At 39.8% G+C, this 17500-nt stretch overlaps 1 protein-coding gene across 1 annotated transcript; it reads right to left on the bottom strand.

The window, feature by feature from the left end:
- Positions 1–8159: 8159 nt before the first annotated feature.
- Positions 8160–8984, bottom strand: LOC115230568 (UPF0389 protein CG9231-like). Its single transcript, XM_029800718.2, has one exon. The coding sequence runs from the start codon at positions 8977–8979 to the stop codon at positions 8539–8541; it is 441 nt and encodes a 146-aa protein (XP_029656578.1). The 5' UTR covers positions 8980–8984; the 3' UTR covers positions 8160–8538.
- Between the last annotated feature and the right edge of the window lie 8516 nt (positions 8985–17500).

Below are 17500 nucleotides of genomic sequence, written 5' to 3'. Positions count from 1 at the left end.
CATTAACAGTAACCCCTAACCCTAACCCTAACCCCTAACCTCCAACTCTAACTCTAACCCTAACTCTAACCCTAACCTTAACCCTATCGCTAAAACTGAACCAAACCCTATCCCTAAACCTAACCCTAACCCTAACCCCTAAACCCTAACCCTAACCACAAACTGCAACCCCAAACCCTAACCCTAACCCCTTACCCCTTACCCTAATTTTAAACCCTAACCCCAACCCTAACCTTAAACCCTAAACACTAAACCTAAACCTAACTCTAACCCAACTCTAACACTAACCTTAACCCCTAACCCCTTACGTAAACCTAACCCTAACCCGAACCCTAAACCTAACCCTAACCCTATACCTAACCCGAACCCCTAACACGTAAACATAACCCTAACCCTAACCTAATCCCAATCCTAACCCTAACCCTAAACCCTAACCCTAAACCCTAACCGTAACCCTCACCCTAACACTAACCCTAAACCTAAACCTTGCCCTAACCCTTATCCTAACTCTTAGCTAACCCTAAACATAAACCTAAACCTAACCCTAACCCCTAACACCTTACCTAAACCTAACCCTAACTCTAACCCTAAGCCTAACCCTAAACCTAACCATAACCCTAACCCTCAACCTAACCCTTATCCTAACCCTAACACTAACCCTAAGCCTACACGTAAATGTAAACCTAAACCTATCCTTAAACCTAACACTAACCCTAATCCCTAACCCCTAACCCCTAAACCTAACCCTAACCCTAAACCTAATCCTAATCCTAACCCTAACCGAACCCTAACCCTTAACCCCTAACCCCTAACCCTAAACCTAAACCTCAAACCCTAACCGTAACCCTCACCCTCACCCTAACACTAATTCTAACCCTAACTCTTAACTTAACTATAAACCTAAACTTAACCCCAATGCTAACACCTAACACTTACCCTAACCCTAACCCTAACCTTAATCCTAACCCTACCCCAAACCCCTAAACCTAACCCTAACCCTAAACTTAACCCTAACCCTTACCCTAAACCTAACCCTAACCCTAACCCTAAACCTAGCCCTAACCCAAACTGTAACCCCTAACCCCTAACCACTAACCCTTACCCTAACCCCAACCCTAAACCTAACCCTAACCCCGAATCCCTAACACCAACCCTAACCCTAACCCTAAATCCTAAACCCTAACTCTAACCCTAACCCTGACCCTATACCTAACCCTAAACTCAAACCTAACCCTAACACTAACCCTCACCCTACCCCAAACATTAACCCCTAATCCTAACCCTACCCCTAACTCTAATCTCTAACTCTTACTCCTAACCCTAACCCCTAACCCTAACCCTAACTCTAACCCCAACCCTAACCATAACCCCAAACCTAAACCTAACCCTAACCCTAAACGTAACCCTAACCCTAACCTTAACCCTAACCCCTAACCCCTAACCTTAACCCCTAACCCTATCCCCTAACCCCTTACCCGTAACCCTAACCCTAAACCCTAACCCTAACCTTTACCCTAAACCCTAACTCTAACCCTAAACCTACCCCTTAACCCCAAACCCCAACCCAATCCCCTAATCCAAACCCTAACCCTAACCTTAACCAAACTCCCTAACCCCTAAATCCTAACTCTAACTCTAACCCTTAACCTTTAACCCTAACCCTAACACCTAACCCTTAACGCTAACCCTAACACTAAACCTAACCCCTAACCCTAACTCTAACCCTAACCTTATCTGTAAACCTAACCCTAACCCTATCACTTACCCTTACCATTAACCCCTAACCGTAACCCCAAACCCTGACCCTAACCCTGTCTTTTACCCTTAACCACTAACCCCTAACCGTAACAGCAACCACTAACCATTAACTGAACCCTTACCCCTAACGCTTATCCTCTAACCCTAACCCATAACACCAAACTCTAGCCCTAACCCTAACTCTTAACCCCTAACGCTAACCCTAACACTAACCCTAACCCTGACCCTAACCCTTAACACTTACCCTAACCCTAAACCTAACCCTCTCCCTAAACCTAAATCTAACCCCTAACCCTAACCCTAAACTAAACCTAGCCCTAACCCTAACCCCTATCCCCTAACCCCTAACCACTAACCCTTACCCTAACCCTAACTCTAACCTTAACCTTTAACCCTAACCCTAACCTAACCCCTAACCACTAACCCCTAACCGTAACCCTAAACCTAACCCTAACCTAACACTAACCCTAAACCTAACCCTACCCCTAACTCTAACCCTAACCCTAACCCTATTCTAACCCCTAACCCTAAACCTAACCCTAAACCTAAACCTAACCCTAAACCTACACCTAACCCTAACTCCTAACCTCTAACCACTAACCCTTACCCTAACCCTAACTCTAACCCTTACCCTAATCCAAACCCTAACCCTAAATCCTAAACCCTAACCCTAACCCTGTCCCTTAACCTAACCCTAACCCTCACCCTAACCCTCACCCTAACATCAACCCTAACCCAAACCCTTAACCTACCCCTACCCCTAACTCTAATCTCTAACTCTTACTCCTAACCCCTAACCCCTAACCCTAACCCTAACTCTAACCCCAACCCTAACCATAACCCCAAACCTAAACCTAACCCTAACCCTAAACGTAACCCTAACCCTAACCTTAACCCTAACCCCTAACCCCTAACCTTAACCCTAACCCCTATCCCCTAACCCCTTACCCGTAACCCTAACCCTAACCCTAACCCTAACCTTTACCCTAAACCCTAACTCTAACCCTAAACCTACCCCTTAACCCCAAACCCCAACCCAATCCCCTAATCCAAACCCTAACCCTAACCTTAACCAAACTCCCTAACCCCTAAATCCTAACTCTAACTCTAACCTTAACCTTTAACCCTAACCCTAACACCTAACCCTTAACGCTAACCCTAACACTAAACCTAACCCTAACCCTAACTCTAACCCTAACCTTATCTGTAAACCTAACCCTAACCCTATCACTACCCTTACCATTAACCCCTAACCGTAACCCCAAACCCTGACCCAACCCTGTCTTTTACCCTTAACCACTAACCCCTAACCGTAACAGCAACCACTAACCATTAACTGAACCCTTACCCCTAACGCTTATCCTCTAACCCTAACCCATAACACCAAACTCTAGCCCTAACCCTAACTCTTAACCCCTAACGCTAACCCTAACACTAACCCTAACCCTGACCCTAACCCTTAACACTTACCCTAACCCTAAACCTAACCCTCTCCCTAAACCTAAATCTAACCCTAACCCTAACCCTAAACCTAAACCTAGCCCTAACCCTAACCCCTATCCCCTAACCCTAACCCCTAACTTTAACCCTAACCCCTAACCCTAACCCTTGTCCCTAACCCTAATTCCAACCCTAACTCTAACCCTAACCGTAACCCTAAACCTAACCCTAACCTCAACACTAACCCTAAACCTAACCCTACCCCTAACTCTAACCCTAACCCTAAACCCTATTCTAACCCCTAACCCTAAACCTAACCCTAAACCTAAACCTAACCCTAAACCTACACCTAACCCTAACTCCTAACCTCTAACCACTAACCCTTACCCTAACCCTAACTCTAACCCTAACCCTAACTCTAACCCTTACCCTAATCCAACCCTAACCCTAACCCTGTCCCTTAACCTAACCCTAACCCTCACCCTAACCCTCACCCTAACATCAACCCTAACCCAAACCCTTAACCTACCCCTACCCCTAACTCTAATCTCTAACTCTTACCCTTCACCCTAACCCTAACCCAAACCCCTAACCCTAACCCTAACTCTAACCCTAACCCCAAACCTAAACCTAACCCTAACCCTAAACCTAACCTTAACCTTAATGCCTAACCTTAACCCCTAACCCTAACCCTAACCCCAAACCCTAACCCCTTACCCGTAACCACTTATGCATGCCTTTCCTCCTTTAGACACACAAAGACCTGTTGAAGTAAGCGAAATCGATATCGAACCTCATCCGACAGGCACCCATGCTTGCGAAAACCTTTTGGGGCAAGTGAAATCGAGATCGAAATTGAACCAATCCTATGACTGGCACCTGGCAAATGCCAGGACCCCTGCACTGGTGGTACGTAAAAAGCAATATCCGAATTGTGGCCGATGCCAGTGCCGCCTCGACTGGCTTCCGTGCCGGTGACACGTAAAATGCACCAATCCGACCGTGGCCGTTGCCAGCCTCACCTGGAACCTGTGCAGGTGGCACATAAAAAGCACCCACTATACTCACGGAGTGGTTGGCGTTAGGAAGGGCATCCAGCTGTAGAAACATTGCCAGATAAGACTGGAGCCTGGTGCAGCCTTCTGGTTTCCCAGATCCCCGGTCGAACCGTCCAACCCATGCTAGCATGGAGAACGGATGTTAAACGATGATGATGATATATATATATATATGTATATATATATATATATATATATATATTATACATATAACACAACACAACAGTGTATTCTTCATGGGTGTCTTCATGGGTGACTTTAATTTCCCCAATGTGGAATGGCCTGGTGGGCAGATGCTCTCAGGGATGACACACCATCAGCAGGCACAGGTGGAGTCCCTGCTCCATCTCACAAATGCCTCTTTCATGGAGCAAATAGGTCTGCAACCAACAAGGGAAGATAATATACTGGATCTCTGCTTCATAAACAATATGGATATTATCCATAATGTTAAAGTGATGCCGACAATGATCTCGGATCACAACATAATAGAGCTGTCTATGTATGGACCAAAAGCCCCCGTAGACACACAGCCTATACGAAGCAGCCACCATCTCTCCAACTTAAACTTTCATAAAGCAAACTGGAAGTTGATTGAGAAAGAGATCCTCAAACAGGATTGGCCTAAATGTCTCTCCACACTGGACATTAACATGAAACACAAACACTTCATGTCCATAATACAAGCCATATGTGACAAATATGTCCCAGTGTGCAGGGCCAGCACACACAAAAACAAAAACAGGATCCCTAGAGAAAGGAAGATTCTTATGAGACAACGGACAAGGATTGCGAACCGCCTGAGCAAGCACACCAAAAGTGGTGAGAAGTCTCGGCTCGAGAGAATGCTAATGGAAATTGAGAAAAGTCTGCATCATTCCCATGAAAAGGAGAGAGCAGATAAAGAAGCTTGGGTAATAGAAAATATAAAATCAAACCCTAAAGCTTTCTTTAAGTTTGCCAAAGAGACAGCCACAGTGCACCAGAGAATAGGACCTCTCTTCCAAAAAGATGGCTCTCTCACAGGAAATCCCATGAGGATAAGTGAAATACTGAACGAACAATTCCAAAGTGTGTTCACTACACCTCTAGGACACAGGCAAGTAAACAACCCAGAAGAATTCTTTGCCACTTTACCTACGGCCAAAGAGGCAAAAATTGAGTACATCAACATTGAAGATGATGATATCACATTGGCCATAGATGAGATTGACACAAACTCAGCTGCTGGACCGGATGGATTTCCAGCGATCCTTCTCAAATTGTGCAAACGAGCCCTTGCAAAACTGCTACAGCTTCTTTTTCAGAGCTTTCTTGCAAGTGGTAAGCTCCCAGTCAAATTGAAAGAGAGGGTAATTTGCCCTATCCATAAGGGAGGAAGCAGAGCAGATGCTAAAAATTATAGGCCTATCTCTCTGACCTCACACGTCAGCAAAGTCATGGAACGAATAGTCCGCAAGAAACTAATCACGTTCCTTGAAGAAAATGACTTGCTGTCTGACACACAGCATGGATTTTGACCAGGTAGAAGCTGTCTAACACTATGACTGGGTGTTAAAACAGCTACTAAATGGCTCAAAAGTGGATGTGATATATCTCGACTTTGCAAAGGCCTTTGATAAAGTCGACCACGGTATGATTTGTCACAAACTGCATGGTCTCGGTATAGGCGGAAAACTCGGAGAGTGGCTGCACAGCTTCCTAAAAGATAGAAGGCAGGCAGTTGTGAGCAATGGAGCCACCTCCAAGGAAACACAAATAACAAGTGGTGTTCCACAGGGCACTGTCTTGGGGCCACTGCTGTTCATAGTGGCCCTTTCAGACATGCCCTCAGTTGCTAAGATGGCCACCCTTGCTAGCTATGCAGAAGACACAAAAGTCTCCCATACAATACAAAACCCTGGAAATATTGCACATCTGCAACGGGAGTTGGATACAATATACAGGTGGGCTGAGGACAACAACATGCAGTTTAATGCAGGGAAGTTCCAGGCCCTGCGCTACCGGCACACAAAGGTAAACGACATGCAGACTGGACACACTGGCCCGGGAAGAATTGTAATTCCTGAGTCAAAATCAGTGCATGACCTGGGCATTGACATGAGCAATGCTGCATCTTTCCAAGTGCATATTACTAATTTGGTAATAAAATGCAGACAGCTAGCTGGAGGGATTCTCCGAACTTTCAGAACAAGAGAGAAGGAGACACTGATGGTCCTATGGGAAATATTCGTACCTCAGCCGCTTGGACTACTGCTCCCAACTATGGTCACCACACAATATAAAGTTAACAGCAGAACTCAAAGCAATCCAACGAAGCTACACTAAGAAGATCATCTCAATGCAACATATCAGCTACTGGAAAAGACTGAAAGTATTAAACCTCTTCTCCCTAGAGCGAAGGCGGGAGAGATATGCGATGATATACGTCTGGAAAATCCTGGGTCTTGTCCCAAACTTTGGCATTCAAAGTTACCCCAACCGCAGAATGGGGCGCCACTGCATGGTGCCAAAGATTCCAACATCACCATCAAAATACAGGTCCAGATACTGCAACAGCTTGGGTTTCAGAGGACCACAGCTCTTTAACATCCTCCCTAAATGCCTGAGAGACTTACATAGTGTGGATGTGGGTTTCTTTAAAACTAAACTGGATCTCTTCTTGTGGGGAGTCCCAGAATAACCTACCTCACGACAGGAGACGCAGATGCGGGCAGTAGCATCGAACTCCCTTGTTGATCAAGTGCCACGTATCAGAGGTGGATTCACATTAGTGTAGCTCATTCAGCGGTGGTGCCCCAGCATGACCGCGGCCTTCGGGCTAAAACATTTTTAAGGATTTAAGGATATATTATACATATATATATATTATACATATATATATTAAATATATATTATATATATATTATACACATATATATATTATACATATATTATATAGTATATATATATATATATACATATATTATATAGTATATATATATATATATATATTATACACATATATATATTATACATATATTATATAGTATATATTATATATATATACATATTATATATACATAATCGTAGTGATATATTAATTATATTTTTTAATAATTGTGTTATATATTTAAATAATATAAATTAAATAATCTTATGTATGGGCTTAAGTTTTTCATTGTCTGATTTGCCTAATAGTCTCTAATTTAATATATATTATATAATATATATTATATATTATACATATATATATATATATTGACTGGACTGGTGCAGCTTTCGGGCTCCCCAGACCCCAGTTGAACCGTCCAACCCATGCTAGCATGGAAAGCGGACGTTAAATGATGATGGTGATGATGATGATGACATATATATATATATATATATATTATACATATATATATATCATACATATATATATTATACATATAATATATATTATATATTATACATATATCATCATCATCATCGTTTAACGTCCGCTTTCCATGCTAGCATGGGTTGGACGGTTCAACCGGGGTCTGGGAAGCCAGAAGGCTGCACCAGGCCCAGTCTGATCTGGCAGTGTTTCTACAGCTGGATGCCCTTCCTAACGCCAACCACTCCGTGAGTGTAGTTATTATTATTATTATTCATTTTGTTCAACGTGTACAAGTACGTATGTGTTCAATATTGTTTTATTCAATTTTAGAAAAACTGAAATATGTCATGGACAATTCTAGAACATATTGAATTTTGTGCATGACTTTTGGTTCATCCTGTATGTATGTATATGTATGTATGTGTGTGTGTGTATATATATATATATATATATATGTATATGTATGTATTTTGGCCTGCTGACTTAGTCAGTAGGGTGGCCTCATTAGAAAGCTAAGATGATGCAAAGTGCATTGTGACTAAAAGCATTCAACAGTATGCTCAATCACATGATCATGTGATATATATATATATGTGTATGGGGCACTGCCTTTGTGTGTGTGCATGTATATGTGTGTGTGTGTGTGTGTGTGGTGGGAGAAAGAAGGAGCATACGGTTTAGGTGTATATATGCAGGGTTGTTTGGGGAACAAGAATGAAAACGTGTTTGCATGATTAAGTATGCACGTGTGTGCATGCGTGTGTGTTAGTCCATATTGATTGTCATGGGGTGGTTTATGTGAGTGTGTAGGTGTTAATGTGTATGTGTAAGGGCATGTGCTTGTTTGTGTATACATGCCTCTACATGAAACTGTGTGCAGAGTCTGTGTGTATGAGAGAGAGAGAGAGAGAGAGAGAGAGAAGAGGAAGAAGCAATGTCTTAGTTCTTGGTGTCATCTCCATTCTTTTCTTTATTATATTGGCGGTGCCACTCCATGTTGGTCTTTGACACTCCTTCGCCCCGTTTTGCAGCCTGTCTCCCGCTGTACATCACAATGATGCAAAGGACAATGGTGACAGCAACCATGCAGAGGCTGACATAGACACGGCTCCAGTCTTTGGCTTTGTTGATCACTGATATCGAAATGTATTCGGGGACATCTTCAACAGATTTATATTTCTTATGCCAAACCAAAATGCGTTTATCAAAATTAGTTGCTCTCTTAAGGTTGGCAGGATTTCCTTGAAGTTGTGAAGAAGTACGGATCCCAGGAGTGAATTGCAATAATGACTTGAAGCGATTGCCGACGAAAGAATTAGAGCATCGAAGAGAATGTGACAGCCGAAGGAACCGACAATAGAATAGAGATGATGAAGACATATTTTCTTAATAAATGTTTGGATGTCAATGACAGACGGTGTATCTATATATATATATATTATATATTATACACATATATATATTATACATATATTATATATATATTATATATATTTTATATATATATAACAAAGTGGAGTTGTAAGGTACGGCACGAGTCGAATTATATATGAAAGAAGGTTTGAAAATGCAATTTTAAAAGATGTTTATTTACTTTACCGGTTTTACTTTTTTGAAAAAGATTGTCAAAAGTATGTTACTTTTGACAAAGATGAAACTGGTAAAGTAAATAAACATCTTTTAAAATTGCATTTTCAAACCTTCTTTCATATATATATATATATATAATAATAAATATTAGGGAATAAATCCAAATTTACAGGGAAAAATCAGATTTAGGATTGAATCCAATTTTATAGTAAAATATTATATAAAACGGAGGTTTTATCATTATATTTGTATGTATGGTTTTCGTTTATCATGATTGTTTTATTAATGAATTTTTAGTAAATTCAGTCTATTTACGTTGTTTAACATATTATACCATTCTATTCCATTCATAATATTTAAATAACGTTCGTTCATCACGTGCAAAGAATTTATTGAATATATTCTATTTCTATGATAACGTAATTTTGTAAACGCTATAAAAGTTTTAAATTCACTTCATAACTTAAAATAGAATAGAAGGTATGTATTATTTTAGATCTCCTACTTTAATTTTAATTGTATATAAGTTTTTGTATAATATATTCGCCTTATGTTAAACTTGTTGTTTATGTATTGATCTATGTATCGTAATTTTCTTTGTTATTAAATAATTTAGACATACTTTGATAAATAGATAGATTCGTTTTTAAATGGTTTAGGTTACGTTTAATAATAGAATAATTCTATATAAGTTATTAATATTCATAATTTTGTTTTAGAGTGGTGATGGGGTTTTTAATAGTATATTGCTGAGTAGAGAATGTTAATGTATGTGTGGCTGAATGTATGTATCTGCTGAATTTGTTACTCCTGTGTTGGAGTGGCGGTGGGAGTGGTGTTGTGTGTGTGTGTGCATTGTTTATGTGTAGAAAAGTTGTTTTCTTTTGAGTGTTTATGTATGTGTGAATGTGTGTGTGTGTTTGTTTGCGTATTTGTGTATGTTTGTTGTATGCATGTGGTATTTGGAATAAGAGTGTGTGTGTGTTTGTTTTAAGTATTTATGTATGGTGTTGTATATATATGGTATATGGTATTCGGTAGTTTATTGCTAAGAATGAAATGTTTCTGTTGTTGTGGTTGAGTATTTGCGGATGCTGGATGTGTGGTTGTCATGCAGACTGAGTGTGTTTATAAATGAGGGTTGTATGTGTGTGTGTGGGAGTACGAATGCATGTGCATGGGTGTGTGTGCATGTGTGCGCGTGTACAAGTGCATGTGTAGATGCGAGTTGCATGAGTGCTATGTAAATGCGTGTGCTTGTATATGCACTTGTATACATGCATGTTTGAATGTGCATGAGATTGCACGAGTTTGCGTGTACACACTCATATATACATATAATAAATATTTATTTATTTATTTTTGTGAATGTGCGTATTTTTATATATATGTGTATTTGATGATATGTGTGAGTGTATATATATGTATATATGTATATATATATATATATATATCTATATATATATATATTTATGGATGTATATGTATTTATTTAGTTATCTGTATGGGTGTGGGTGTGAATATATTGGTGTATTTATCGAGTATTGTACGTATGTATATGTATGTGTGAGTGGGTATAGGTATATGTTTGTGGGTGTGTGTAAATATGTGTGTGAATGTATTTATGAGGGAGATTGCTATATAGGTTTATTAATGTGTATTTGGTAAGGGAGGTTTTATCATTATATTTGTATGTATGGTTTTCGTTTATCATGATTGTTTTATTAATGAATTTTTTAGTAAATTCAGTCTATTTACGTTGATTTACATATTATTCCATTCTATTCCATTCAAAATATTTAGATAACGTTCGTTCATCACGTGCAAAGGTTTTATTAAAAATATATTCTATTTCTATGATAACGTATTTTTGTAAACGCTATAACAGTTAGACTTTTAAATTCACTTCATAACTTAAAATAGAATAGAAGGTATGTATTATTTTAGATCTCCTATCTTAATTTTAATTGTATATGTATAAGTTTTTGAATAATATATTCTCCTTGTGTTAAACTTGTTGTTTATGTATTGATCTATTTATCGTACTTTTCTTTGTTCATCATCATCATCATCGTCGTTTAGCGTCCGTTTTCCATGCTAGCATGGGTTGGACGGTTCTACTGGGGTCTGTGAAGCCAGAAGGCTTCATCAGGCCCAGTCAAATCTGGCAGTGTTTCTACGGCTGGATGCCCTTCCTAACGCCAACCACTCCGTGAGTGTAGTGGGTGCTTTTTACGTGCCACCCGCACAGGTGCCAGACAGAGCTGGCAAACGGCCACGAACGGATGGTGCTTTTTATGTGCCACCGGCACAAGGGCCAGGCGAGGCTGGCAACGGACACGAAACGGGGCGGTGCTGGCAACGGTCGCGAAACGGAAGGTTCTCTTACATGCCACCGGCACTGGTAACACATCTGCAATTTCCATTGAGCGATTTCCATTCTGATCCTCACTTGCCTCAATGGGTCTTCACAAGTAGAGTTTCGACATGCCACCGGCACTGGTAACACATCTGCAATTTCCATTGATTGATTTCGATTCTGATCCTCACTTGCCTCAACAGGTCTTCACAAGTAGAGTTTTGTGTCCCAAGAAGGGAAGGTATGCATACGTAGGCTGGCTCCATCCCAAGTAGAAGGCCACGGGTTATGGACTCACTTGTCCTGCCGGGTCTTCTTGCGCACAGCATACTTCCAGAGGACTCGGTCTCTAGTCATTTCCTCAGTGAGACCTAAAGTTCGAAGGTCGTGCTTCACCACCTCGTCCCAGGTTTTCCTGGGTCTGCCTCTTCCACAGGTTCCCTCAACCGCTAGGGTGTGACACTTTTTCACACAACTATCTTCATCCATTCTCGCCACATGACCATACCAGCGCAATCGTCTCTCTTGCACACCACAACTGATGCTTCTTAGGTCCAGCTTTTCTCTCAAGGTACTTACACTCTGTCGATTATGAACACTGACATTACACATCCATCGGAGCATACTGGCTTCATTTCTTGCGAGCTTACTCATATCCTCAGCAGTCACGGCCCATGTTTCACTGCCATGTAGCATGGCTGTTCGTACACACGCATCATACAGTCTGCCTTTCACTCTGTGCGAGAGGCCTTTTGTCACCAGCAGAGGTAAGAGCTCTCTGAACTTTGCCCAAGCTATTCTTACTCTAGCAGTTACACTTTCAGCACACCCGCCCCCGCTGCTGACTTGGTCACCTAGGTAACGGAAACTATCAACTATTCTAGTTTTTCTCCCTGGAAAGTGACGGAAGTTGGTCTCAGAGCATTTTCAGTGTTTATGTTCCTGAGCATCTGCCACATACAAAAACCATCTTCCTAGTTAGCCTTCCTTTGACATTGCTGCACCTCTTATGTGTCCATAGCTTACAGTTGGTGCATCTTATAGAGTTTCTACCTACACCTTTTCTACAGATCGAGCAGGGCCATCTACCTGAAGGCGTTTGTGATTTGTCTACCTTCCTACTGATTACGACTTTGGTTTTAGCTAGATTGACTCTGAGGCCCTTCGATTCTAATCCTTGTTTCCACACCTGAAACTTCTCCTCCAGTTCTGATAGCGACTCAGCAATTAGAGCAAGGTCATCAGCATAGAGGAGCTCCCAAGGGCATCCTGTCTTGAATTCCTCCGTTATTGCCTGGAGGACTATGATAAATAGGAGGGGGCTGAGTACTGAGCCTTGGTGGACCCCTACCTCTACCCGGAATTCTTCACTGTACTCGTTTCCAACCCTCACCCTACTAGCAGCGTCCCTATACATGGCCCGCACATCTCTCACTAACCATTCATCTATCCCTAGTTTCCTCATTGACCACCAGATAAGGGATCGGGGGACCCTGTCGAAGGCTTTCTCCATGTCAACAAAAGCCAGGTACAGGGGCTTATCTTTGGCTAGGTATTTCTCCTGCAGCTGCCTTACCAGGAATATAGCATCAGTAGTACTTTTCCCTGGCACAAACCCAAACTGCATCTCATCTAAACTAACTCTCTCTCTAATTAGTTGGGCTATGACCCTCTCCGTAACCTTCATCACCTGATCCACAGCTTGATACCTCTGTAGTTATTTGTATCTAGGGCGTCACCTTTACCTTTGTAGCAGTTGACTATTATGCTGCTACACCAGTCATTGGGTATGACTCCTTTGTGTATCACCTGATTAACTATATGGGTGACTAGGCTATAGCCGACACTACCAGACATTTTGAGCATCTCTGCAGTGATTCCTGATGGGCCTGGGGCTTTTCCTGTCTTCATGCTTCTAATTGCCTTAGCTACCACGGAACTATCAACTCGGATAGCTGGTCCCTCTGTTGGGTCAACATTCGGCAGACTCTCTTTATCCCATTCATTTTCATTATTCAGCAAACTTTCATAGTGGCATCTCCAAACCTCTCTCTTTGCATCCTCATTTAGCGCAAGTGAACCATCTTCCATGCGAACACGCTTCTCTCCTACCACATCACGATTCTCTCTCACACACTGTCTTGCAACGCGAAACACCTCCAGTCTTTGGTCCTCACGGCGCAGAACATTGGCAAATTTTTTCTTATCTGCTTCCCCTCTGGCTAAATAAACCTGTCTCTTAGCTTCTCTTTTGGCAGTCTGATACAATTCCCTGCTACCCCCATTTTTCCAGACCTTCCAAGCCTGTCTTTTTCTCTAATAGCCCTGTCTACAATATTGTTCCACCACCACGTATTCTAGGTCGAGAGGGGACTTTGCACCAGCCACAGATCTGGTCAGTGGCTCTCAGCAGGTTGTCCCTTAGAAACGTCCAGCTGTCTTCTACCCCCTGTGATGCTCTATCCCCTTCTACTTCGTCAGAGGCTTCAAGTAATATGTCTCTAAATCTCTGTCCATTTGCAGGATCTTTAAGCTTCCAGATCCTTCTTCTCCATATTGGTCGTCTTCTGGTTGTCCTCCTAGTCCTGATCCTAAAGTCACTAACTACCAGTCTATGTTGTGGGGTACATTCTTCCCCTGGGAAGGTTTTGGCATTTATAAGCAGCCATCTCTCCCTTTGCCTTGCAAGGATGTAGTCAATTTGGCTGGTATGTTGGCCCGATCGGTAAGTGACTAGGTGGCTGGTAGGTTTCCTGAAGTTAGTGTTGCAAATCATAAGATTATTTGCATCGCAGAACTCCAGCAGCCTGGTTCCCTCCTCGTTTCGGGAGCCATAGCCATAGCCTCCATGTACGACATGGAAGCCCAATTTAGACATACTTTGATAAATAGATTCGTTTTTAAATGGTTTAGGTTACGTTTAATAATAGAATAATTCTATATAAGTTATTATTCTTATTCATAATTTTGTTTTAGAATGGTGATGGGGTTTTTTAATAGTATATTGCTGAGTAGAGAATGTTAATGTATGTGTGTGGCTGAATGTATGTATCTGCTGAATTTGTTACTCCTCTGTGTTGGTGTGGCGGTGGGAGTGGTGTTGTGTGTGAGTGATTGTGTGTGTGTGTGTGTGTGCATTGTTTATGTGTAGAAAAGTTTTCTTTTGAGTGTTTATGTATGTGTGTGTGCGTGTGTTTGTTTGTGTATTTGTGTATGTTTGTTGTATGCATGTGGTATTTGGAATATGTGTGTGTGTGTGTGTTTGTTTTAAGTATTTATGTATGGTGTTGTATATATGTGGTATACGGTATTCGGTAGTTTATTGCTAAGAATGAAATGTTTCTGTTGTTGTGGTTGAGTATTTGCGGATGCTGGATGTGTGGTTGCCATGCAGAGTGAGTGTGTTTATAAATGAGGGTTGTATGTGTGTATGTGGGAGTAAGAATAAGTAATGTGTTTAAGTATACGGCTAATTTATTAATTAATCATTGCCTAGATGTTTATGTGTACGTATAGAGATATATACGGGTGTGTGAGTTAGTGTATGTATTTAGATATGTTTATATATATACTTAGATATATGTGTATGAGCATGTGTGTTTATACATTTTATTTATTTTTGTTTTTTGAAATTAGATTATTCATCTTTAAATATGAGAACTTAAATACTAGGTTCCCTTATATTCAATTGTTATAGAGGTTAATTTAGTTCTTGATTATATATAGATTATATATATATATATATATATATAATATATATATATATATTTTCTTTTTTCATTGATAAATTTATATTATTTATAGTTTTAGTCATTTTAAATTTATATCTTAAAAATATTGATTATTTTTAGTCTGAAATCCACCTGATGAATGTCCTGAGAAGAGACATGAAACAATTGTAGTGGCGAATATAATTTTATTTAATTTATATAAAAATTTTTTTATGTATTGGATTAAGTCTTTCTTTGTTTGATTGCAAAATAGTGGTTTTGTCTCTAATTAATATTATATAATATATATATATATATATATATATATATATATATATATATATATGTATATATATATATATATGTATGTATATATATGACAAGCTTCTTCCAGTTTCTGTCTACCAAATCAACTCACAAGGCTTTGGTCTGCCTGAGGCTATAGTAGAAGATACTTGCCCAAAGTGATATGCAGTAGAACTGAACCTGGAACCATGTTACTTACCACAAGCTACTTACCACACAGCTATTCACACACACACACACGTGTGTATAGAAGCGATTATAAAGACAAGCAAATTCGACACATCAAATATATTAGATATATTAAATACATGAAATACAAGATATGTATACATGCAAAACAAGAAAAACCAAAGGTGAAAACTTTCAGATGATAAATTTGTATGTATAAATATATATATATTTATAGAAATAGGTCCCTCTTACACAGAGTAGAAACAACAGATAAAATTAAAAGTGGGGCAGAAAGGTATTATAAGTCCAACAGCTGTTTCTGGGGGCTTGGCAATCCATAATAATGTTGGTAGATTTAGTCCATCACAAAATGCGGTCACATGGATGCATTTAACATAGGATGAGTTGAGCCTCTATCATCAGGGTAGAAAAGATCTTACATTTCAGATTATAATGCAGAAGTTTAATGATGGAATCTTTGAATTATTTTGCTTATCCCTATAATTGCTCAACCTGATCACTCTTTTAGCCTTTCTTTACCGTGTGGAATGATCCCCTGTAATGACATTAGAGTCTAAGTTTGAATCTTTTAAGCACTACTGTCTTCTATATGGAGAATATCTGGATCACATGTGTGAACTATATACATGTGTGTGTGTATGTATGTATGTATGTATGTATGTATGTATATATATATATGTGTGTGTGTGTGTATACACTCACACATTTAATGCACATAGTATTAAAATAAGAACTACTAATAGTTTCATGCCATGGAGACATGGTAATTCAATAGATTTATATAACATGCCTTGTGTCTTCAAGCATTCTTTCAGGTTCAGACCACAAGATTAGTTCCTTTTTGAAAACTTGGTTACTGGTACATGACAAAGAGCAGGAAAAAATGAGAAGGTTGGTGCAAAAAGTGGAATGAGAGACAAAGGATGAATACAAACAGAAAAAGAAGAGTAAGAACTGAAAGAAAAACCAAGATTTGCACCCCTTTTGTCCATAAAATCATAGTTAATCAATAGTGAGGAGACCAAAGTCTGAGAGACAGCTTCTCAATCTGGAGAGAGTGGTGCCTCTAGTTCAACAAAATAAATTTGCTCATATGCCTGCATTTACTGAAAATTTTGAATCTGGAATTAAGTAGTGTGGTAGAACTCTTGGCTCTAAAAAGAATGTGTGATCTTTCAGCTATGCATAACTTGCAACTCTTTGATTCATTTACATGTAGCATAATTTCTCCACAATTCTCTACTTGAGTGTATGTGGTGTGCAATTAGTTCTGACATTCCACAGTTGGAAAGCTAACTTAAAGGCTTTAATTTTGTCATTGTGTCAGAAAGAAGACAGATGATCTGCATAGTGTCTTTTAAAATTGCTTTCACATGAACCGTAAATTTTCTTTTCAGTTATGTTATCTTAGAGCACAGCTGTGACTTCAACTGCATAAAAGACTTGAGTTTATCAATTACACCTGATCAAGATTCAGGGTCTCAACAGTTGCAACTGAGAGAGACATGTGAGCGATAATGGCCTTTGTATTGGGGCAGCAGCTGCATTATATTTTTATGAAGAGTGCTAGGAATTTCTTGCCTATGTTTTTACATTTAAGGAGAAGTGGGAGCAAACCATATTATTTTCCTAGATCTATTTTTAGGTTTGATATTTTTAATTGAAGCATTATAAGATATCTTATCTTTGAAGCTGCTGTTGGCTAGGGCATTGTTATAGTATGGGGCTGCTTTAAATATTTATT

Source organism: Octopus sinensis, unplaced genomic scaffold (genome assembly GCF_006345805.1).
Source record: "Octopus sinensis unplaced genomic scaffold, ASM634580v1 Contig15806, whole genome shotgun sequence".
NCBI lineage: Eukaryota > Metazoa > Mollusca > Cephalopoda > Octopoda > Octopodidae > Octopus > Octopus sinensis.
The sequence above is the reverse complement of the archived record's forward strand: the minus strand, read 5'-3'. Positions and strand labels throughout refer to the sequence as shown.

Excerpts from the sequence above, each read along its gene's own strand:
- LOC115230568 (XM_029800718.2), bottom strand. The coding sequence starts at position 8,979 with ATGTCTTCATCATCTCTATTCTATTGTCGGTTCCTTCGGCTGTCACAT.